Source organism: Typopeltis vanoorti, chromosome 23 (assembly GCF_054136105.1).
Source record: "Typopeltis vanoorti isolate ZY-2024b chromosome 23, IOZ_Tvanoo_1.0, whole genome shotgun sequence".
In the NCBI taxonomy this organism is placed as follows: domain Eukaryota; kingdom Metazoa; phylum Arthropoda; class Arachnida; order Uropygi; family Thelyphonidae; genus Typopeltis; species Typopeltis vanoorti.
Window position 1 is genome coordinate 91659140 of NC_143571.1, and position 26232 is coordinate 91685371.

The following is a 26232-nucleotide window of genomic DNA, read 5'->3' on the forward strand; positions in this document are numbered from 1 at the left end:
CATTAAACCATCTTCCTGTACTTCCTTCAATTCTAACTGCAGACTCACAACTCAAATAAAGACTAAGTATTGCTTGATATAATGCCCCATTGACACCATATAACTGCAGCGTATTGAATAGCTTCTCTCTTGGCACCTTGTCATATGCCTTTTCCAAATCGACAAAACTTAAATACACATCTTTGTTATATTCCCATGCTTTCTCGACTATTTGTCGTAAAGTGAAGATCTGATCCTGACAGCCTCTATTTGGCCTGAATCCAGCTTGTTCTTCACCAAACTTTTCTTCCACAATTCTTCTCAACTGTTTCTCAAGTATGCTTGCATAGATCTTGCCAGGAACATTCAGTAGGGAAATACCTCTGTAATTCTCACATTCAGTTTTATTTCCCTTTTTATATATGGGCACTATTAGAGCTCTACTCTAATCATTGGGAATTCGTCCCTCTGTCCAGGCTTTCTGAACTATGCATTGCAGCCACTGTAAGACTTTTATGCCACCATACTTCAGCATTTCTGGTCGAATATCATCTACTCCTGCTGCCTTTCTGTATTTCAAGCCTTTGATGGCTTTTTTACTTTAAGCATGGATATGTATTCCTGACTGTATGCCTGTTGAGTGTTTTTTACCACTGTGCTATCGCTGCTTGTTTCATTTAGCAATTTTTTGAAGTAATTACTCCATACTTCAAGGATATCTTTTTCTCCTATTTTCATGTCACCTTTATCATCTCTAACTCCTTTTACAGTACTCTTTTCTCCATTTCGAAGCTTCTTCAACAACCTCCAGAATATCTTACCATGAAGATATCTAAATAATATTAATAGTAATGTTAGAAGAATGGTAGACAACAAATTTTGATAGGAAGCTGCTGTGAGATTTTCAACCAAAGAAGATCACAGAGATGGGGAGTTAAGTTGGACCTCTGTCTGATTCATTAACAAAGCAAACATTTATAGAATAGATGATTTTCATTATTCAGTGTGAGATCAGAACAATGATCAATGGAGTTCTGCAGTGTCAATATGTATAGAGCAAGGTTCTTGATTATTCTTAGCATACCTGCAGTAGTAATATGTGCTATAGGTTTCTGCCTGTAGGAATGTCAAAAAAAAAAAAGTACAAATGTTGCTTTTAATATAAATTAAAGATGCCAAGAAATTATTTTCTTGGTTTAATCCTTGATCCAAGTGTAAGCAAACAAAGTTTGCGCATGAAGTAACTTCACAACTGGGCTACTTGTTTATAGAGGCTAATGACCACATCACTTGCCTTAGTATCCCATAATGCAAAGCACATATCCTTACAGACATGTATAATGCTATTTGTTATGGAAGGGATCACTACCCAGACTGGTTTCAACCTTTATTGAGGTCTCATCAGTGGGAGCCAGACCCAGAAGTGATACCAAGGTTGAAGCAATGCAAAGTCATATTTCCTTCACACGCAAACTTTGTTTGCTCACACTTGGATAAAGGATTAAACCAAGAATATAATTTCTTTGCATCTTTAATTTATAGTATAATGAAGTGAAAAAAACTTTCAACATCTATCTCTAATCGAGAGTTGCTTTTAATACAAGATTCAGTTTTTTGTAACTGGAGATTGACTCATTGATTGAAGAGACTGACAGTTGTGTTCCTCTTAGGAAACATCAGGTGGTTTTTTGCTAATTGCAGATGAAATAGACATCATTGGCTTAGTGATTATCATTACTCTGCTTGTTTCACTGGTATTGTGATCTGCTTGATCATGAAAAAAAAAGTGTGAAAACTATTACAATAACTACAGATTAGAATAACAATAAAAAACAACAGCTGCACTGGAAGAAACCATTACATTTCTCAATATTAAATTAGCCTGTGCTTTCACCAGAATAATCTTTTTGCAGAGGAGTAGCTAGGGAGGGGGGCGGTCCACCCCGGGCACCACTTTGAACCTATTTGAACTTTTGCAGTTAATTCTAAAGTACAGTCTCGAGAACTCATTTCCAAATATTGTAATACTACTGCGAATTTTCCTCACAATTGCTTTACGTGTTGCTAGTTGTGAGAGGAGTTTTTCTAAATAAAATTGATTAAGAATTTCCTACATTATCATGAAATAGACTTTGCCAATGTCATTGACGATTTTGCTAACAGAAAAGCAAGAAAAATAAGATTTTAGAATGTTAAAATTAAAGTTTTACTTCAAAAATAAACATAGTGTTTTAACTTATTTCCCTATACATCATTTTGATTTTTTGTAGTATTTTTGGTGTGTATAGAGAGGGGTGGCAAACTCAGGGGGCTGCCCTGGGAGCTACACCACTGCCTTATTGTGATCTGGTGAATATAATGTCCTGGTATATTCCATATCCTCATAGGCGAAATTTGACATTTTTTTTTGGGATTTGTGCTACTTGTATGCAGAGGCTATTGACTTCACATCAGATTGCCTCAGTATCCCATGATGCATAGTACATGCCTTTTAGATGTGTATACTGCTGAGTATTATGGGAAGTGTTGCTACCCACATGGTTAGAGAGTTGTGAGTCATTCTATAATGCAAGTTCTCAATATACGTATGTTATGAATTGTGGAAAGAATCTCTACTACATAATTAATGACTTTCTCCATAAAGAATCAACTTCTTAACTGCTTGAGGCCTACCAGTTAATCAGTGACCAACAGTATGGATTCTGCCAATCTAGGTCCACAGCTCACCTTCCATTAGACAGTTGCCATAGGAGAGTTCTGAGAGTGCAGGAAAATCTATGCTCACCTACCCTTACCCTCAGAAATATACAAATTTCCAGACAGGATCAGATCTCTCCTTGGACTGACATTTACTTCTTCTTCTTCTTCTACAGCTTCTCCCACTTAAGTGGGGTCACTGTTTGTTATGAGTCTCCTCCACACCTTCCTGTCTTGGGCTGTTACCACATCCAAGTTCTTCATCTTCAAGTCCTCTTCTACCAGCTCCCTCCATCTCTTCTTTGGCCGCCCACGCTTCCGCCTTCCTTGCACATCCATCTGCATGACCCTTCTTCCCACATATTCGTCCTCCCTCCTCATCACATGACCAAACCATCTCAACCTTGCCTCCTGTATTTTCGCTCCTAAGTTCGTAACTTTCACTGTTCCCCTGACATAGTCATTTCTCAGATGATCCTTTCTGGTCACACCGCACATCCACCTAAGCATTCTCATCTCTGCTACATAACATCTTGCTGATGTTATTTTTCCTCAGGGTCACAGTTTCTATAGCATATGTCATAGCTGGCCTCACTACTGTCCTATAAATTTTGCCTTTCAGATTGATCGGCACCCTCTTATCGCATAGCACTCCAGCCATCTCCCTCCAGTTCCTCCAACCCGCTTGTATCCTGCATCCCACTTCCTTCTCAGCTCCTCCATCTTCTTCCACTGTTGAACCTAAGTATCTAATGTCTCTCACCTTCCTGATGACATTTCCTTCCAGCTCCAGATATGTCTCCTGGCCACTGCCCACTGCGCAACACATATACTCTGTCTTACTTCTGCTCAGTCTCATACCTCTCTCTTCCAGTACTTTTCTCCATCTTTCCAGTTTAGTTTCTGCTTCTTCTCTTGAATCTACACACAGCAAGATGTCATCTGCATACAACATTGTCCAAGGTGCATCTTCTCTCACCTCCTCTGTTACCACCTCCATCACAATATTAAACAGAAATGGACTTAATGCTGACCCTTGATGCAAGCCAACTGTTACTTGAAAACTTTCTGTCTGTCCCAAACAGGTCCGAACACTTGTCTTCACATTTCTGTACATTTCACGCACCAACCTGACATATTTCTCCGGCACCTTCTTCTCCCTCAGACACCTCCACACTTCTTGCCTTGGCACTCTATCGTATGCTTTCTCCAGATCAATAAATACCAGATGTAGCTCCCTTTGTTTCTCTCGATATTTTTCCATCATCTGTCATAACCCAAAGATAGCATCTGTTGTTGATCTACCAGGCATGAAGCCAAATTGTTCCTTTGCAATCTCCACCTCCTCCCTCAATCTACCATCAAGAATCCTTTCTAGGATCTTCATTGTGTGGGACATCAACTTTATTCCTCTGTAATTTTTACAGTCTTGTGCATCCCCTTTACCCTTGTAGATGGAAACAAGAGTACTCTCCCTCCATTCCTCGGGTATATTTTCCTGTTGGCAAACTTTCATGAACAGGTCCCACAGCAGGTCAATTCCCTCTTCCCCCAGTGCCTTCCCTGCCTCCATTGGAATTCTGTCGGGGCCCACCGCTTTTCCATTCCTCATCCTCTTCATGGCCTCCGTCACTTCCATTCTACTGATGTTCTGCACCATCCCCTCAGAAGGCTGCCCATCTCCTCTGTGAGTCTTTGCATTTTCCTCATTCAAAAGTCCCTCAAAGTATATTTTCCATCTGTTTCTTATGTCCACATCCCTCCATAATACTCTTCCTTCAGCATCTTTGATCTGCCTCACATATAAGATGTCCTTAGCTGCTTTATTTCTACATTTCGCTAGTTGGTAAATTTTCCTCTGTCCTTCCTTTGTTTCTAATTGATCATACAGATCTTGATATGCCATGGCCTTCGCCTGTGCCACAACTCTCTTGGCTTCTTGCTTTCTCTCTTTGTACACCTCTCTGTCCTCTTCCACTCTTGACTCATCCCACTTCTGCTTTGCCTTCCTCTTAGCTGTCACTGCCACTTGTACATCATTATTCCACCACCAACCCTCCTCCTGCTCTCTAATCTTTCCAGATGTCTCACCAAGCACCTCGATTGCACAGCTCAGGATTACTTTTGAATTATGTTTCCACCAATCTTGTACACTTTCCAGTCCATCTGAAATCCTCTCTAACACTCTCTGCCTAAAACGATTCCTCACACTCTCCTCTTTTAAGCGAAACCACTTAATTGTCTTCATCCCATGGCAACCAGAAGTTCTTATCTTTGATCTTATTTTAAAGTCTGCGCACAGCAGTCGGTGTTGTTATGCTACTTGATCTGTTGGAATTACTTTACAATTTGTCACAACCTTAAGTTGTTTTCTTCTAGTCAAAATGTAGTTAATTTGTGAGCTGTTGTTACCACTTCTAAATGTTATCAAATGTTCTTCCCTCTTGAAGAAAAACGAGTTCACAATTGCCAGATCAAACGCTACTACAAAGTCCACAACCCTCTCTCCTTCCTGGTTCATCATTCCCACTCCGTGGCCACCATGCACCCTTTCACAGTCTCTATTCTGTCTTCCTATTTGCCCGTTCAAGTCTCCTCCGACAATCACCATCTCATTTTCTTCCAATTCCCTCATTTCTTCATCTAACACGTTCCAGAACTCATCTTTTTCCTCTGCTGTACAACCAATTTGCGGGGCATATACACATAATACGACCACCCGCTCTTCTCCAAGACCCAATTTCATTCGCATGATCCTGTCGTTCCTTCTACCCACGTCCAGTACTTCACCCTTCATTCTGCCACACACCACAATTCCTACACCATTTCTTCCCTCGTTATTCGCTCCAGAGTAGAACAATTTATATTGGACTGACATTTACTCAAGCCTCTAAAAAAAGTGTGTCATGAGTGAACCTCTCATGTCTGCTGATTCCATTGAGGTTGGTGTGGTAATAATAATTTGCAGTGCTGTGTGTGTATTTATCATTCAGATTCTAACCTTGTTCGTATTTTTGTTATTTCAATCTTTTATATGAAAATGAATTTGTTTTTCTCCTGTAATTTTTTTGTTTGTTTGTTTTTGTTTTTAAGATTATTTATTATTTAACAGTTTTTATTATTCATATCATGTATACAAATTATACATATTATACTATTCAACTTGTATAATTATGACAATATTTCACAATACAATTCAATGCACAGTACAGTGTTACAAAATAAAATTCAAGTATTACTATCATATTCTGTTGGTACTAACGTTTATTTTGGCTATTATTTTATTATGGTTAATAAAAAGTTTTCTCATATATGCAAGTAGAATATAATATATTTCGAATGGTTTCATAGTTATGAAAAGTAACTGGTTTAGAGTAATGTAAGTTAGTTAATGCAAATATATGTAACCAAGGGCTGTAGCCATACTGGTTACTAGAAAAGTAATTAGCTCAAAACAGACACTGAGAGTCTGGGGACTGCATCTAAGAGGGTTCCCTTACGAGTTATAATAATGTACATGTTGATATTTTAATACTTAATTGAATGAACCAATTTGTATATCAATACCTTAATTGGTTATGATATATGAGTTATAATGATCTCTTATACTATACATTTAAAATAATTTTCAACATTCTTTAATCCCATAAGGTAGTTTCTCAATCTTTTTCTGAATACATATTATAGGTTATCGATTTCATTTCATTTGGAAGTTTATTATAGCTACTCGTCGCAATGTACTCGAAAGATTTATGAAAAATTTCTTTGTTGGCCTTAGGTACTTCCAATGTGTTTTGACTGCAGCGCAATCCATAGTCTACATTATATACCAAGAAACTTTCAGTGTTTCTTTTTTACATATGACAGACAACCATAGAGAGATAATTTCTGAAATGGTAGAATATTATGAATGATATACAGATCATTGGTTGAGTGTGCGAAGTCGGTAGTAGTTATGGCTCTAATTATTCTGTTTTGTATTCTTATTAATGGAAGCAGATTGTTATAATAGTCTCTGCCCCAACAGGTAATGCCATATTGCAGTGAAGAATTTACCCAGGAATAGTATAAACATCTTAAGAATGCTGCATTTACAAATTTTTTAACATAATGTATTCTGTTAATTATGAACCTAAACTTATTTGTTAAGAAAGTGGTGTGGGAGTTCCACTTCAAATTGCTATTGATATGGAGACCCAAATACCTGATGGTTTTTGTTTTTTTGATTAAGCTACATTTACAATTTAGAGTATCACTGCATTTCCTTTCATGCCATTTTATAGTTATACTGTGATCTAATTTGTCTGTTAATGTAAAGTACATATAGCTCGTTTTGTCGGTATTAATGTTAAATCCGTTGTTTCTAAACCATATACTTAGTTTAACGTATCGCTATTAATCTGATTTTTTAGATCTTCAAGGGTTGTTTCGGTGTGTACTAAAGCCGTATCGTCGGCAAAGGATATCATTTTGCCAAAATGTTTGTATTTATATAGATCATTAACATATATTATAAATAGGATGGGTCCTAGTACCGACCCTTGTGGGACTCTGTATTTTATTATGTTTGTTGTGCTTTTAAATATATCATAGCTGGTATATTGTTTTCTATTATTCATATAGGATCTGAACCAGTCATTAGTAATTCTCCTAATGCCGTATTTGGACATTTTCAATAGCAATAGGTCATGATGAACACAGTCAAACACTTTAGATATATCAAGAAAAACAGCTGCTGTGTGCATTCCTTCATTGTATTCAATTATGAATACAATGCTTAAAGGAATATTTAGTTTAAAAAAAGAAACAAATTTCCAAAACTTTAAGTACCGTTTATTTGTACAGACACATTCTCATTTCTTTAGAATGGTAAAATTGTGTCTCTTATCTTTTAGCCATGATTTTTCCAAGACTATTCAAGACCTTATCAGATCTTATTCGTGTGATATACACAGAACTAAACAAAACAAATCTACACAGAAATTAATAAAATATCTTGCTTTGGCTATAATGACTGCTTCAATATGTTATTGAATACTGCTCATTTCTAGTAGAAAGTTAATGAGTTGTGCTCCTCTCCTCCTGCAGCAAACTAGTAAAGAGGTAATGTAAGACATAGCAGTCATTATTCTGTGCACTACGACAAGGGAACTTAATCTCTACCACATGAACCATCCCCAACAGCATGACTCCTTCCTCCACAGTTCACCTTGGTGCATGCCAATTGATGATGTGTATTTGTTAACTGAAGCTTGTAACTAATTCTTCCTTGAAAATTTATATGTATCTTTCCAAAGTAGCCAGCCTTCACAAGGCGAGTTAGCTCTCAGTATTTTTGTCATTCATAATCATATTGTGGTTCAGCTGTTACTTGCTGATGTCCTTTTCTTTAGTACTTTGTGAACTGTGACAGATGGACACTCCTTGCTACAGTTTGGATTTCCAAAGAGAGCAAAAGATCCAGAAGTAAAACAGATGAAATGGAGAGATGTGATCATAGGAATAGTAGAAAATAGTTGAATGAGGATAGCCCATGTGATAAAAGAGTGGAGAAATTTGGAAGAGGCCTTGACTCATCAGTCAATGATAACCTGATATCATCATCAGCACATACTAAATGACATAAGTCTCATAACTAAACAAACTACCTATCTTCTTTATGAGCTCCTGCAGTTTGAGAGTTTTCTCATGACTTTAATAAGATAACATATTTATTGCAGTCACATAAGAATCAAACCTAGATAACCGAGAGATGACTCCTACACATAATCAGTAAGGAATATGGAGAAAGATGTAGACGTCTGACCTAATATCCAGTCCTACACAGGGTGTTGCCCATTACTGGGAATTAACTGGATACTGACTAAAAGAGGATGGGTTGGTAATTTGGCATGTAACTGACTAAAAATTGTATTCTGTATTGGCTTAATGACCAAAACAGCCACACAGATAAAATATATCAAAAATATAAGTTTTGTATCCATATTATTACAATAGTAACCAAATATTATATTTGAAACTCACAATGGGCATGGATGTTTGTAACAGTTTTTAGGTGAGAGATGAATTTTGTCTCCTAAAAATACTAGACTAGTATTGCAGCTGCAGATAGCAATTTAGCTTATGATGATTGGCATTATTATGATAGCATTTAAGTAATTTTATTATCATTTTCTTTAATATAATTACTCAAAAGTGCACCTGTGATCTTAAACGAGCTCTGTAAATGATTACAGCAGACAACATGTCTTTCTATGTAGGAAAAATGGAGTCATTTTCAAAATACACATGTATATGCTGACGAGTGGTCAGCGTATCCGCTCTCCAACCAACAGGCTGTGGGTTCGAATCCCACCATGGGCATGGATGCTTGTGATTATCTTGAGATGAGAGATGAATGTAATCGCCAGATTAATGTATGAATGTAATCGCCAGATGAATGTAATCGCCAGTCACTTCAAGAGATGAATGTAATCTGGCGATTACATTCATCTCTTGAAGTGACTTGAAAAGTCACTTCAAGCCTCCTTATTGGAGGCTTGAAGTGACTTGAAAAGGTTCCATTTTGGCCAGCCTGGTTGGCCGAGTGGTTAGCATATCCGCTCTCCAGCCAAAGGGCTGCAGGTTCGAATCCTACCGTGGCCATGGATGTTTATGATTGTCTGTGAAAGTACTAGTGGTGGTGGGCAGCAGTAGATGGCGTTGGTGTTAGATGATGAAGGTTGGTGGAGTAGTGAGACGAAGAGTTGTAGAGTAGATGCCCTCCCTTGATGAGTCTTTGGACTCCCTGGAGGCATGATGTAATAATAATAATATAACAAACACCTCATCTTCTGAATTAGTTCAGATAACCCTGAGGATTGCTGCAATACTGAGAAGGATGCTGACCTGCAGAGATAAGAGTTATCATTCCGTTGTATAAAACCCTGATCAGACCACACTTAGACTATTGTTCTCAAATTTGGTCCCCAGGATTTGAAGGGGATAAATTAACTGTGGAAAGGGTACAGAGACGGATAACAAAGATGGTTTCAGGACTGTACAATGTTAGTTATGAGGATCTGCTGAGGGAATGTGGACTGCAGAGTTTGTTGGATAGAAGAAGGAGAGGTGATATGATCGAGATAAGTTGATGGAAGTTTTTTCACTTTGCTATGCTACCGATTATATATTTGGTTTAATCTTTTATCCAAGTGTAAGCAAACAAAGTTTGCACCTGAAGTATTTTCAGGACAGGGGCAACTCGTGGCAAAGATGGTATATAAGTTCTCATCACTTGCCTTAGTATCCCATAATGCAAAGCACATCTCCTTGCGGACATGTATAACGCTATGCATTAAGGGAAGGGTCACTACCCAGACCGGTTTCGGCCTCTATTGAGGTCTCATCAGTGGGAGCCAGATCCTAAGGTGGAAAAAACTGAAAAATCTTCATTACTTCCACCTTAGTATCACCACCTCTGGGTCTGGCTCCCACTGATGAGACCTCAATAAAGGTCAAAACCGGTCTGGGTAGTGACCCTTCCCTTAATGCATAGCGTTATACATATAATTAGTGATATGATCGAGACTTTTAAACTGTTGAGAGGCAGTTACAGGGTAGACACTGGGGAGTTCTTTCACTTGTTGGAACAGCGAGAAGGAGCGATGACAATGGGCCATCCCTGGAAGTTACGGAAGGAAGCTGTGAGCAAGAGGATGAGGAGTGGTTTCTTTGCGTGGAGTGTGGTTGAACCGTGGAATGCATTGCCTGATAGAGTAGTGAGAGAAAGAACGGTCGATGAGTTCAAGGAGTGGTATGACAGACTTTGTGTTTCTTAAGAAGGATCTCCCACGATGAGTCTCTTGACTCCATGGAGCCTGAATAATAATAATATCACATTTGAATGGGTGTCTATGTGCACAGAACAGAAAAATAATGGTTAGAAGAATAAATATTCTTAAATATTGTGCCCTTTCTCCCTAACTATTCTAACTATTGATAGAATGGTTAATAGGAATATGTAAATAGTTAACTATAAATATTAGTTGGAAATAGCTATTATCTCTAAATATTTTAAAATATGGTGTCCTTTCTCCCTAACCACCTTTTCCCAGTTTTGTAAAAATGAAAATTCTATCTACAGAGAATGTGTTATCTAAGTAAGAAAGAATATTAATAACTTTATACAGAATAAAAGATTTTGGAACACTAAATATAATCGAAATAATAAATAATACATTATTTTTATGATTGTTTAGCCTATTTTCGTTTAGGAGTGTCCCTTTTATAATATCATTGGCTTTTTACTCAAATTTTAGGGCATTACTGATGTTTTATATAGACAGACATATAAAAAAAATATGGACATACCTTTTTTTGTAGGATGTTGCTGGCTGTCTTCTTATTCAGCAGCATCCTGGTATGTTGCAATATTCATTCATCTGCAAGTTAAAGGAAGGAAGTATGATTAAATAGAAGGACAGTTGGAAAAAGTGGGGATAGAGAGATGTGGGAGAATTATTGGTGAGGCAAGGGGTATGTGAACTTTTTGAAAAACTCGGGATTTGTTTTTTTTATTAAAGGTGGGCAGAGAATACTTTGGGAGGGTTGTAAAAATAGAAGTTTTCGGGGAAGGAGAAGAATATGATGGGGTAAGATCAGGGGTGTAACATGGGAATTTTTCTCGAAATAATACTTAAAATAATACATAATATATCTACTCTATACATATAAAAAGATAAGCTGAAATTTGAAACGTTTTTTTGTCTTACCGGCTTTCCAGCCCAAGTTCCGGGCTGGTAAGCCCGTAGTGTTTTTTTTTTTTTTTTTTTTTTTTTTTTTTTTTTTTTTTTTTTTCATATATAGGAATGACATGAAATAGGAATAGGATTTGAAATTTTCCTCACAATGAATTGTCCAGACATGGTGTAATCCGATTTGTTTAGAACCACAGTGGCATTTCCATTATCCACTTTAGTAATTATTATATTTCCATTGTTTTTCATTTCTTGCAGAGCTTTGAATTCTTCTTTTGATAGGTGGATGGCTTTAGCAAGCCATCCACCAAACATCCACTTTGATATTGTAGGCAGTATGATTGCGAATACCTCAATCTACCTGTTTCATTATTTCTTCTGTGGGGATCTTTTTTGGTGCTATAGCTAAGTTGTGGCTATGCACAAGTGCGCTGATTGCTTGAGGGTAAGGGATGATAGGTTTATTACTATGTTGAAAGGTAATCAGCAGAACCTGTAGTGTCTATGTAAGAAAGAATATTTGCAACTTTTTTAGATGAAACAGAAATTAAGAAACTCGCTGATCAATAAAATATTACTTGCACTGTATAAGAATAAAAATATTATGAAAATCTAAATAAATAATACATAAATACGTAAAAGAACTATTTTGTGAAATTTATCTTGCACTCCATTTACTTTTTCATACATCAGTATCAATGCAACATCGTTTCAATTTTCTAGCGAATAACATTTTCAGCATATTTTTTTTGCAATGAATTTTCTCCGTGATGAATTTGTACGTGAACTGATTACACACGCAAGCTTGCCTCTTTACTTTTAGATCTTTCTATCTTGCCCCCCTGTAGAATATGATCCCACCAGCTCCCAAATCAGAATACTCCATAGGCTCCTTAAGAAGGTTACCTCTTAGCCTGTGGAGGTAGCTAACAGACTAAAACCTTTTAACTCTAGTAGTCCTTCCCCCCTCCCCAGATAGATGGACAATCAAAAATCCAAAATGTACCATTACGTCTCATTGATTACCCCGCATATAAATTATCCAAACATTTAGTCAAAGTGCTCGCACAATATACTGGCTACACACTTTCACACATAGAAAAGTCAGCCCACAATAAAGCCAGTATAGAAAACCCATTAACATAATGGTCAGGTTTGATGTTTCCTCTTTCTTTATCAGTGTCCCACTCAAAGATACCTTAGATCTCATCCAAGCCAAATTTCCTCCTGATGTCTCAGCCCTATTTCAGTTCACCATGATCTTAGACTATTTTGTTTTGCAAGGAAAATTCTACAAATAGGTAGAGGGGACAGTCGTGGGTTCTCCACCCCTGGCCAACTTCTTTATGGAGGCATTTGAAGAAAAAGTTTAAACTTTCCCACTGTTTGGTTACGCTATGTGGATGATATGTTCACTATTTGGCTGCATGGCCTGGATACACTTTATAATTTCTCAACACACTTAAACTATCAACATGCCAGGATCCAGTTTGCCTTGGAAAAGGAAAACAACAACAACAGTCTCCCTTTCCTAAACACTCTGATTGCATGCCAGCCTGATGGATCCCTGACTTTCTCTGTTTACAGAAAACCTACACATACAAGTAGATACATTCACCAGCAATCATCTGCCCCTCCTCAACATTATGGAATTATAAAAATCATAATATAACAGGACAAAATTAATCAGTTCAGATAACAATGCCCTAACTATTGAACTTAACCATATCCTTAACACTTTCTTTGACGTCTTCTACAACCTCCATAAATATTGATATGGAGCAGTACATAATCTGTATTCGAGTTGTAATTCAGTAGTTAAAATTGAAGGAAGTACAGGAATATGGTTTAATTGTGAATTCGGTTGTGAGATAAGGGTGCAAGCTATCTCAGTTATTATGTGACACCTCCAAGGAGTCCAGGGAAGGTCACTCTAATCTAACTCTCTCTGTCTCCACCACTTAATTCACCAACTACACAGAACTGCTTCTACCATAATCATCTACACACAACACCATCTACTTCCCACCACCACCACCACTTATATTTCTTGTTTGTAAATTGCATTTGTTCTCAAGGTTGATTTGCCTGTATGCAGGATTAAAATCCTGAATTTCCAGGAGGAAAAACCTTGCTACCTCTGTATGAACTCACCTTCAATTGAAAAAATCCCATATAAAGATTACTCGCATTGTCAAGAATCAAACCTAAGTCTTTTTCCAACCAAAATGAGTAACGTGCCATCGTTCTTTCAATTGCGCTAATGTTTATCAAACATTATTTATCTCAGCTCTACTTTATGCAGATGATGTAATACTCATAAATAAATTCAGTATAATTCTGCAGGATTCCTAACTAAATTTGAATAACTGCTTTCTCAAATTTGGTGTTAAAACCAGCAATAAAAAGACAGACTTGGAAACAGTGAAAACATCAGTTGCATCCTTAATGGAAAACCTATAGAAACAAGTAAAACATTTCAGCTCTTAACTATTGAGCACAAGTTTTAGTAAAGATGGAAAATTAAATCTTGAAATTTACGACAGAAAAAATTAGCAAATATGGCATAATGGGAATGAATGTATATCAAATAAAAGAAATTAATCAAAACAAACTCTTAGCTAGCTGTATCTTAGACAGTACTCCGATCTATAATAACTTATAGATCTGAGAACTGGTTTAGAAGTAAAACAGTGGATCAACGATTATAGATATGATAATTCTGAGAAAAATTAAGTGAACAGATGCGTTAATGGCTAAATCATATTAAAAGTGACTATATTAGGAAAGAATTTGACATTATTAACATTCAGGTGTTAATTTGTGAGAAGAGCTAATATGGTCTTATATTAGCTATAGATCTATGAGATAATATGGTTACATAAACAGAATAAGAGATCCTGGAAAGGTTAGAAAAATGTGTTTGATTCCAGGCAAATACCATGAGAATATTGTTATCTAGATGGGTTGATGCAGTTAGAAGACTAAATATAAGATATTTAGTCTTCTAAGACAATATTTAGAGTCTTGAGAGATAAGACAAATTTGGAAGAAAATAGTCGATAGGAAGATCAGAATAATGCAAACTTGGCACGTATTATTATTGTAGCCTCCTGTACATCCTTTGAGAATTCTTTCTTTTAAGGTTATACGGTGGTCAACATTCATGGTTAAGAATTTAGGGAGACATGATACGTATTAATACAATTACTTTACTTAATATTAGGAAAGTAATATTTGACATTTCGACCTCTGTATTGAGGTCATCATCAGAAAAATACGTATGTATAGGAATCACCCTACATACTACTGCACTTTACAAAGGTAAAATGAATATAAGCTGCTTATTAATCTTTTATCTAGTCTAGGGTTCCCATTCGTCCTGGGACAGTCCCTTTTTTTATAAAAATGTCCCGAGTTAATTCCAAAAGTCCCGCTTTTATAAGTATTGTTGTGTTCCATTTTACGATTTTTTTTCTATCTAGTATTTTCCTCTTATCTATGTTCTACTATTATCTATGCTCGAAATATCACCAAAAATTTTCTAATACTTAAGTTATTTCCCCTTAGTACCCCTAATATTTGTATTTATACTGCGCCTTTTGGGATATTTAGTTTGAGATATTATATACAAAAACAAGGAGAAAGAACTAAAATATGTCAGAAAGTGTAACTATGTTGCAGTCGTGACACTTTATCTTGTTTCTTAACACATTAATTTCCCGCGTGATTAGGTCAGTATTTTTCAAGTAGTGCATTGGACAGAAATTTCAGACAACTTTTCTTATCATTGAACAAAGGTTTATTAAAAACTTTAACATGGTACAATTCAATGCTAAACTAAATACTTACAAACTAACATTAACTTATTACAAGTAATCAGGCTATGATCCTATAATGGGTATTATGATCATGCCGCCATAACAATTCAACACATAACTTCATGTGACATGGACATATAAGATTAATTCACACTATTTAACTATTCAAACTTAAGTAGATTACCTAAACCTTTTACTGCACTAACACACAACTATGACATTTTAACTTTCCTATACATTGGGATTGGATGGTATACCGGCACGGGTATTGCGTGAAGCGGCTAAAGAATTATCAGTGCCCTTGACCATGTTGTTTAATCTGAGTCTCAGGTCTGGCTTAGTCCCGAAGGTGTGGAAAGAGGGGAAAATAGTTTCACTGCATAAAGGAGGATCCAAGACTACGGTTGCAAATTACCGACCGATCAGCATATCAGGAGTCGTTGTCAAGGTCTTAGAGAAAGTAGTCGAGGGAAAAATACAGGAATGGATTGATGAAAACGAGATACTGTACAGGGGACAGCATGGCTTTGTGAAGGGTAGATCATGCTTCAGTAACTTGCTCAAGTTTTATAACAAGGTGATGGCTGAACTGGATAAGGGAAATGGGTTTACAGTGATACTGCTGGACCTGGCAAAGGCGGTTAACAGGATACCACATGGAATACTAATCCGTAAACTACAACATATGGGAATGGATATAGGGTTGGTGAGGTGGATAGGTGGTTGGTTGATGGAGAGATATCAAAGAGTAGTTTATTCAGGAGTAGAGTCCAAAAGACGGCCTGTGACTAGTGGTGTGCCGCAGGGTTCTGTTCTTGGACCACTGCTGTTTAATCTGTTCATTAACGATATAGGGAAGGATCTAAGTGGAACAATTCATTTGTTCGGTGATGATGCAAAGTTGGCTAGGGCAATAGTGAATGCAGAAGATGTCAAAGTCTTGCAGGATGACTTAGATAGATTGGAGTTCTGGGCTAAGGAGAATGGATGTCAATTTAATGTGACAAAATGTAAGGTTATGCATTTTGGGGTGAAAAGATTAGCAGCAGTATACCACATTGGTGGAACTGTACTCCAAGAGATTGATGAGGCCAGGGACTTGGGAGTGTTGGTGGATAGGGAGATGAAGTTTAGGGGGCACACTGCAAAAGTAGCTAAATCAGCTCATCAACTCACTTGATTGTTGAAAAATACCAAAACCTTGACGAGCAGAGACCAGCAAGTTATTGTACCTCTGTACCGAGCCTTGATAAGACCTCATCTCGACTACTGTGCCCAGATTTGGTCACCTCGGTTCCTTCTTGATGGGGAGGAGGTGGAGAGAATCCAGAGGCGAGTGACTAAGATGATAACAGGTCTATGGAATGAACCATATGAGAACAGGTTGAAGATTTGTGGGTTGCAGAAACTAGTTGATAGGCGGAGGATGGGAGATATGATTGAGACATTCAAATTGCCAAAGGGATTCTATAGGATTAATTCAGAGGATATTTTTGAGATCAGGACTGGTGGTGAGAGAACTAGGGGATACCTATGGAAGCTGGGCAAGAGCGTGGTCAGCAGGGGTGTTAGAGCTGGGTTCTTTACTTTTAGAGTGGTAAATGAGTGGAATAAGCTGCCAGAGTCTGTTGTGGGTGCTATGATGGTGAACGAGTTCAAGACAAGGTATGATAGATACTGTGAGAATGTAATCGCATAGTTGTGTGGACATGATGTTTAGGGCCTCCCTCGATGAGTCTAAGGACTCCTGGAGTTGCCCGAAATAATAATATACATTACAATAGACATGCAAAATTCTCAGGACACTTAATTATTCACATAACATTAACACTAGCCAGCTTACTTTTAATATATTCTGTCAGATACTAAAGTCCTAGTATAAATTTTCCTTGGTCACTTCAACAGTTCCGTATTAGAATAATGATACTTATTACAGACAAATTTTAGTTAACATTAGATATATTTTACAGTAGCTTTCTTTCTTAAGTTTTTCATATGGGCCTTTACCTTTTTCTGATTGAACTAGCTTGGTATAACCTCTCCGATAATCTGCTACTCCTACGTTCCTTTTGGAGTTGAACTATGCTTACACGGTCTTAAACTTTCATAATTCAGGACACACTTTGAATCATCTATATGATTCAAAGTGTGTCCTGAATGGGGGGGGGGGGTTCCAACCCTTTTATATCTGCTCTCCTAACGGCACCTTTTTTAACTTCTTTTCTCTGCCCCCCTTCTTGTTTTTACTTCACCTACCAATTAGGGTGGCGTTTTTCTGCCAAACGTCTTTGGTCGGTGAGCCAAACGATGTCTCAATCCGGGAATTGGCCATGAGCGATAGCCTGTTGTTTTTCTTCCGCTAGCCTCTAACTTAATTCCCTTTCCAAATTTTTTCTATGAATTCACTTAATATTTTAATCTCTAGCCTCTCACATACCATCTCTTATGACTAATCATTTTCTGTCTTATTTAGTTAAATTTTCTCTTTTAAATCATATCACAATATTAATATATTCTTTCTTTTGTTAGTTTAACAAACACCTTTATTTTTTATATATTTTATTGGATGCAAGAATCTTTCTTTTTCTTTTAATTAATTCAACTATTATCTTTTATGCAGGGTTTTTAATTTATTTTATTTATTCTTCATGTTACACCATGATAGCTGAGAATTCTATATTCTTAAGATATCAGGGTGTAACAGTATCCTTCAGGAAAAAATGGATAAACGGATTTTATCTCTTTTTTAGTACCAATTTCTATTAGAATGATGATAATAATAAATTTTATTTATTTATTATTTATAATAATTCTCATTAGTATTATAAATAATATAACTAACTAATAATAACTAATTCATTTTAAAAATTTATGGAATTTACAGCCGTGTTAAAAACTTTTTATTATCCCAATGTTTCGATCTTCATCGAGATCATCATCTGCAGCATGCATCAATATACAAGACAAGCTGAGTTACATTATTAACTGTAAGCTAAAGAAACAATGATTTGATCACATGTTATTCTACTTGCATGACCTCTAGTTAAAATATATATATATATATATATATAAATTACATCAGGCTAAATTCTATTTACGATGACAGGAATAAACATTCTTTCAGATGGTTTTCTTTCAGAAACAATGATGTCCTATTTTTAGTATTACAATTCTTATTTTTGCTTTTAAGATACTGGATTTTCTACAGTCCTGTTTATAGTTGTTCCTAGTGAGGAACGTTCCGTGGGTCGAATATATACCTTCCATATGTTTGGGATTTTTAGACCATCATTATTGTTCAGTTTGGGGTGGTTGATAATAATCTCACATGTTTCCTTAAATTTCCGTTCATACCATGTTTTAGTGCGATGTAGACAGCTAGTGCTTTTCCAGTCAATTCTGTGTAAGGTATTCAGGGCATGATCAGAAAGGCCAGCTTCACCATAATTATTATATTTAATGTGTCGTTTATGTTCTTTTTGTCTGATAGGAATTGTGCGTCCTGTTTCTCCTATATACGGTATGTTGCAAGTACAATAAATCCGGTATACTCCAGGGTGGGCTAGTGGAGGGAGTGGGTCTTTGGATGAGTTGAGTAAGCTTTTTAATTTTGCAGGAGGTTTAAAGGTGGGTTTGAGGTTGTATTTTTGTAGTACTTTGTTTATTTTGACTGATGTTCCTTTAATGTAGGGAATGGTTATAGTTTTACTGTAGTCTGGTTTGTCTTTGTTTTTTACTGAGGTTTTGTAGAGAATTTTGTTAATAGTGTTTTGGCTGTATCCATTTTTTTGTAAAGTATTGATGATAATTTTAAATTCATCTTTCAGTGCCTGTTCATTGGAACAGATCGTCTGAGCCCTGATTTTTAGCATGTTGATGACACCTAGTTTTTGTGTTGGGTGGTGGTGCTAGGAGTTTGTGTATATATTGTCCCGTATGTGTCGGTTTCCGGTAAATAGTGAAGGAAAGATTGCCAGAGGGAAGACGTGTGACAAGTGTATCCAGAAACGGAAGTATATTGTGTTTTTCAATTTCAATTGTGCATTGTTTGCATTTGTGTTGTTTGTTTAGGTGACTAAGGAATGTGTCTAATGTCTGGCAGCCATGGGACCAGATCACAAAAACATCATCAACGTATCTAAGCCAGACTTTGGGTTTTAGAGGGGAGGAACCTAAGGCAGCTTGCTCAAAATGTTCCATGTAAAAGTTAGCAATGGGGGGGGGGGATAATGGCGAGCCCATGGCTGTGCCTTCTTTTTGTAGGTAGAAGGCGTTTTGCCATAGCAAATAACCTGACCATAATACATGCGCAAAGAGCGCCATGATATCTGGAGGGAATTTGTTCTGTAAGAGAAGGCAGAGATGTCAAAACTGACTAATAAATCATCTTTTTCTAATGTAATGTCTTTGATGGTGTTTATGAAGTGTTGTGTATTTTTTGATAAAATGAATGCTGATCACCGTGTAACTCTAAAAGAAAGAATAATAGTAACTAATGGCGATGTTCTTTTTCCCATGCTTCTGTTATAACAGTATCTTACTTGATCAATACTTTACATGGTATAATTTTTATAGTTTTCTACCCCTATAATGCTGAAACTGACTAATAAATCATCTTTTTCTAATGTAATATCTTTGATGGTGTTTATGAAGTATTGTGTGTTTTTGATAAAATGAATGCTGATCACCGTGTAACTTTAAAAGAAAGGATAATAATAACTAATAGTAACTTATGGCGATGTTCTTTTTCCCATGCTTCTGTAACAGTATCTTACTTGATCAATACTTTGCGTGTTATAATTTTTATCGTTTTCTACCCCTATAATGGCGAAACATAAGTGCAGTATTAATGATATTATTAGAAGAGAATTTCCTTTCATTAAAGGTGTAGATGAAAATGTAGAATGTACTTTATGTAACTGTAAATTTTTTCATTTCGCATGGTGGTCGGTCAGACGTAGTCAACCACGTGAAAACGGAAAAACATAAAGCTGCTGTTCGAATTAAGGCTTCCAGCTGCAGTATAAGTAATTTTTTAATTGTGAAAACCAAGAGTGAAAGGGAAAAAGAGTTATCTGGCAGCACGTGAAGCAACCTTCGCATGTCACGTCTGCTCTGATTTTCCCTTTCAGTCGTTTCCGACCATAGGTGACTTTGTAGGCATTGCCCACAAAGTATTCCTGGTGAAATTTTTACAGGGTGGGTCACCATTGCTTTCCTTTCCCCCCCCTGCAATATCATCCGGGCTCAGGACCAGCATATGGCTGGGACGTATTCATGACTGTAATTCATGTGTGTTCATGGGGCCAGTTTGCCTGTGTTCTGGGGGACCAAAAACCCGAGTTTCCGGGTGATAAACCCCTACCTCCATATGGGACTGGCTAACTCACCTTTAGATGAACAAGACCAAATAAAAGTTCCTCGTATCACTGACGGGAATCGAATCCAGGGCTTTCCGACCAAAGGGCTTCGTCTATACTGACTGAGCTACGGAGGCTCGCATATCACACAGCGATGCATAACCACAGCTTTAACTCCATGGACTGCACAACAACCATCAAGAAAAAAATTTTTCAACGATAAATTCAGGTGTTCGCAAACAAAGTGCAAGGCAATAATAACCAATGTTATTGTGCTATTAGCGACAAAGCAGATTGAGGAAGAGCTAAAAGAAGTTCGTTTTATATCAGCACTAATCGATTCATCAAACCACTTTGATATGAAATTAGTGACTCTGGTCATTAGATACTATCATCCAGAAAAAGGTGTGAATGTGTTTGAGTTCGTTAATTTAGATGGTGAAGCTTCGGAACTTTTATTTTCTTATGTGTTGGAAGTGTTACAGAAGTTAGATCTCCTGAAAAAGGGTATTGCTATATTAGCAGATAATACAAATACAAACTTTGGAAAGAAGAGAAAGGGAAAGGATAATCTGTACTTCAAAATGCAAGAAAACACTGTGAACAATTTAATTGGAATTGGTTGCCCTGCACATGTGATACATAATGCTGTGCAGACTGCTTCAGATTGCCTAACTATCGATCTTCAGTTAATAATTAACACGATTTACCAACATTTCCACATATATTGTGTACGAGTTGAGGAACTTAAATCATTTTGTGAATTCACAAACACAGAGTATAAAACTGTTTTGGGTAGCTGGCTCTCTCTTTTGCCTGCAATCCAGAGGGTTATTGGCACGTTCTCTTCATTGAAGTCATATTTTCTTTCTATTGATTAATGTCCCATCAGTCTCAAAAATTTCTTTGAAAATCCACTTTCAATTACACTCCTGCATTTCCTTGCCAGCCAGTTAAAAACCTTTTTTGCTAACATTAAACTTATTGAAAAGCAAGATATAACAGTAATTGAAGGATGAAACAAACAAACTGGTGGAAAGGTTAAATTGTAGGAAGGAAGAAAGAATTAGAAAAAGAAGGACACATAACAGTTGAAAAGTTTGAAAGCTATGCACTAGATTTCTAATGCACTGTGTTGAATATATTCAGGAGTGGTGTACACCATTTCTCACACCTCTTCAGTCTATGGATTGGATTAATTTGAATGTAAAGGATCCCGTGACTTGGAAGAACATACAAGAAAGCTACATATTCATGCACACAGTGTCACCAAGTTTTACTGTGAATGAAGAGGACTTATTTGGTGAGTTTGTATGTGTGAAAAAATTTTGTGAAAGCAAATTTGAAGTGTGGAGTGAACAGAAGGATGAAAGTGTCAGTGATAAATGGTGTGAAATGTTTGCTCGTTTTACAAAGCAGGGTATAAATTCCAGGAGTATTAAATGCCTAGTTAGTTTTTGTTTACCACTGCCAGGAACTAATGCAGATGTTGACGTGTTTTTTCATTCATAACTGCACTCTGGACAGATGAAAAAAAAACAGACTTAAAATTGAGACAGTAAAAGCTTTAATCATTGTAAAGACATATTTTAAGAATTTCTCTTGTGCTGAGTTCTATGATCAAATATCAAAAGAAAAAAAAATCTTGAACAGGTCCATAAATGCGATAAATATTTTTCTAATTAAATATGTGTGTGATTAATAATCCTTTTTTAAAGCAGATTTAATGTCATTGTATGTTTATAGCAGTATTTAATTTAAAGTGCAACATATATAATAGTTTTATTTTTGGTGTTCTTAATTTTTAACATGTCCCGGGTTTTTTAAGTAAAAATTTCAGAATGTCCCAGATTTTAGTAAAACATTATGGGAACCCTAATCTAGCCTGACCTCTAGTGGGAAATGAAAAAAAATATAATATTAAAAAAATAAAATAAAATTAAATTAAAATAAAATAAAATAAAATTAAATTAAAATAAAATAAAATAAAATATAAAGTTTTGTAAAGAAACTTTATTTTATTTAATAAAGATTTCTAAAGTTAAGATATTGACTTTAGAAATCTTTAACGATTTCTAAAGTCAAGTATTGAGATTTCCTTCTGGCCTTGTTCCGGTTGCAACGTATAAAGGGTTGCAGATGGGTCCTCCACATTCTTGGAATGATTAGTCCATCATTTTTTATCAGGTTTGAATTGTGTTTTAGCATTTCACAGGTTAAATTTTCTCTCAAACCAGGTTTTGGTGCAGTGTAGGGACTTGGTGCCTTTCCAGTCAATTCTATGGTATGTTTGGAGTGCATGGTCTGATAGGCCTGTTTTTCCATAATGGAGGTATTTAATGTGTCATTTGTGTTTGTCTTGTCTGATTAGGATAGTGTGTCCTGTTTCCCCTATGTTGGATAGGTTACATGTACATTGGATTTTGTAAACCCCTGGGTGGGCCAGATGTGGAAGAACTGAGTAAATTTCTTAATTTTGTCAAGGGTTTGAAGGTAGTCTTGATGTTATATATATGTAATGTTCTATTTTTTCTTTGCCCACATACTCTGCTTTGGGTATTTCGTGTAGCAAAACAAATTTTACCTACAAAAAGAAGGTACGACCATGGACTTACTCCCCCCCCCCCCCAATAGCTAACTTTTACATGGAAAACTTTGAGCAACGATTCTAGATTCGGCCAGCCTAAAGCCCAAATTCTGGCTCAGATATGTCAATATTTTTGCCATTTGGCCTCATGGCCGTGAAACATTAAATACATTCCTTAGCCACCTGAACAAATAACACAAACGTATCCAATTCACCATTGAATTCGAAAACAACAACTCTCTTCCTTTTCTAGACACACTCGTCACACGTTTTCCCTCTGGCTGTCTCTCCTTCTCAGTCTACCGCAAGCCTACACACCCAAGCCAGTACATACAAAAATTCATACCACCACCCAACACAAAAGCTAGGAGTCATAAGCACCCTCAAACACAGAGCACTAACTATTTACTTGAATGAACAAGCTCTAAACTAAGAATTCGAAATCATTAACCATACATTTGTAAAAAATGGCTATAATAAAAAAAAGTTCACAAGATCCTCTATAAAAATACCACTAAAAATAAAACAGATTATAAGAATTCCATAGCCGTACCATATGTTAGAGGCATTTCAGAAAAAACATCAAACCCATGACAAAATTAAGAAATTTAATCAGTTCTTCCAAAGATCCTCTTCCACACCTGGCCCACCCTTTACAAAATCCAATGTACATGTAATCAACCCTACATAGGGGAAACAGGATGCACTATCCTAATCAGAAAAGATGAACACAAATGACACATTAAATACCTCCATTATGGAAAAATAGGCCTATCAGATCATGCATTCCAAACATACTATAGAATTGACTGGAAAGGCGTCAAGTCCCTACACTGCACCAAAACCTGGTGTGAGAGAAATTTAAAGAAACCTGTGAAATGCTAAAACACAATCCAAACCTGATCAAAAATGATGGACTAATCATTCCAAGAATGTGGAGGACCCATATACAACCCTTATAGCAACCGGAACAAAGCCAGAAGGAAATCTCAATATGAGAGGACTTTAGTTTAATGTAATTCTGTTTTTAATTTATATTTATATTTACTTTTTTTTTCTTTTCAAAACTTTATTTTATTTAATTTTAATTGAATTTTATTTTATTTTTTTAATATATTTTTTTCGTTTCCCACTAGAGGTCAGGCTAGATAAAAGATTAATAAGCAGCTTTTAGATTCATTTTACCTTTTTAAAGTGCAGTAGCATATAGGGTGTTTCTTATACATACATATTTTTTTTTGATGATCACCTCAATACAGAGGTCGAAACATCAAATGTTACTTTCCTAATATTAAGTAAAGTAATTATTTTAACATGTGTGTTGTCTCCCTAAAGTCTTAACCATGAGTACATCCTTTGAGGGGTGTGTGTGTAATATTTTGTAATAAAGTAATTTGTCTGTTTTTTTAAAATGTGTCTACTTACAATGAAAAAAATTAAGCTGTCTTAGAAAAGCAGCCATCATAAAAGTGTTGAGTGCAATTACATTAATAGAATGCTCTGTATTGTTTGCGTGAAGTATACATTACTGTACACAGTGTGTGCAAATATGCAATTATCTAAGAAGTTTACAATTGCCCATTTTCCTCATTAAGTAAATATATTTTTATTTAGTATTCTGCTAATTATGAATTATATATAATTCTTCTAATTTGTTTTTCAAGACTCCTGTACAGAAAAGAAAGAAGCCTACATCAAAGAGACCTCGAAATTTCAAGAAACTTAATGACCACATGAGCAACATATTAGAAGAATATGTTGAAACATAGTAGAAATTGGAAAGAAAGTTTTATTCGTTGGTATCCTTAATTAAAATAATAAATAAAAAGATTTTCTCAAATTCTTAGCGCGACCTTTATGAAATGTGATACATTATTCATCTTGTCAATTTGTTAATTGATGATGATTCAGTGACATTAAATGGAATTCTTAATTTGACAATCTCTTTTTACAAATGTATATTTATAGGTGTATATAAAATTTCTGTATGCAGAATAAATAGGTCTTATACTTTTGATTTGTGATGTCTGAGTTAGTGATCACTGGTAGGAGCAGCTATAGTATTGAGCACTAGACAAGATACTTGAATGGCAGACCATTTCAAAAAGGATAATTTGACAAGACACTTTTTGCTTCTGTGGTCCAGTAGATAGTTTTTTTAGTAAGAAGCAGAAAGCAATTTTTTGAGTCATTAGAAGACACCTGACATAAAGAAAATGGAAAACCTGGTTCTTGTTGGAGATCTCCATAGTAGAATAAGAAATGAATCTCAGAAAAATGGAGAAAAGAGTAAAGCTAATAACTGTAGTAAGAACATACTGATTTCTATAATAAATTTAGTTTAATCCTTTATCCAAGTGTGAGCAAACAAAGTTTGCACCTGAAAATATCTTTAGGACTGGGGTAAGGTAGTACAACACCGGGCAACTGGTAGCAAAGGTGGACCAAGCTGACATCACTCCTATCTTAGTATCTCCCATAATGCAAAACACATCTCCTTGCAGATATGTATAATTTTATGCATTCAAGGGAAGGGCCACTTCCCAGTCTAGTTTTGACCTTTATTGAGGTCTCTTCAGTGGGAGCCAGGCCCAGAAGTGGAGATACCAGGCAGAAGCAATGGCGAGGTCATCTTTACCTATAGGAGTTGCCAAACTCCAGAGTAATTTAATAAAAAGATGGCACACCTTTTGGCAACTCCTATAGGTAAAGATGACCTCGCCATTGCTTCTGCCTGGTATCTCCACTTCTGGGCCTGGCTCCCACTGAAGAGACCTCAATAAAGGTTAAAACTAGTCTGGGTAGTGGCGCTTCCCTTTAATGCATAACATTATACATATCTGCAAGGAGATGTGTTTTGCATTATGGGAGATACTGAGATAGGAGTGTTGTACCTACCACCTTATCCCAGTCCTGAAGATATTTTCAGGTGCAAACTTTGTTTGCTCACACTTGGATAAAGGATTAAACTAAATTTATTATAGCCTAACCAAGTGAAAAATAAACTTTCAACATCTTTCTCTAAATCCGGAGTAATTTAATGAAAAGGT

The 26232-nt window shown here is 36.1% G+C and overlaps 1 protein-coding gene across 1 annotated transcript in view; it reads left to right on the forward strand.

Moving 5' to 3' along the window:
* The window catches only part of TfIIEbeta (transcription factor IIEbeta), a 149649-nt gene extending 124450 nt beyond the window's left edge, over positions 1–25199 (forward strand). Inside the window, exon 8 of the mRNA XM_090412713.1 lies at positions 24847–25199. Within this exon, the coding sequence (XP_090268839.1) occupies positions 24847–24951 (105 nt within the window). The 3' untranslated portion in view covers positions 24952–25199. The remainder of the gene's footprint in view (positions 1–24846) is intronic.
* Positions 25200–26232: the final 1033 nt, after the last annotated feature.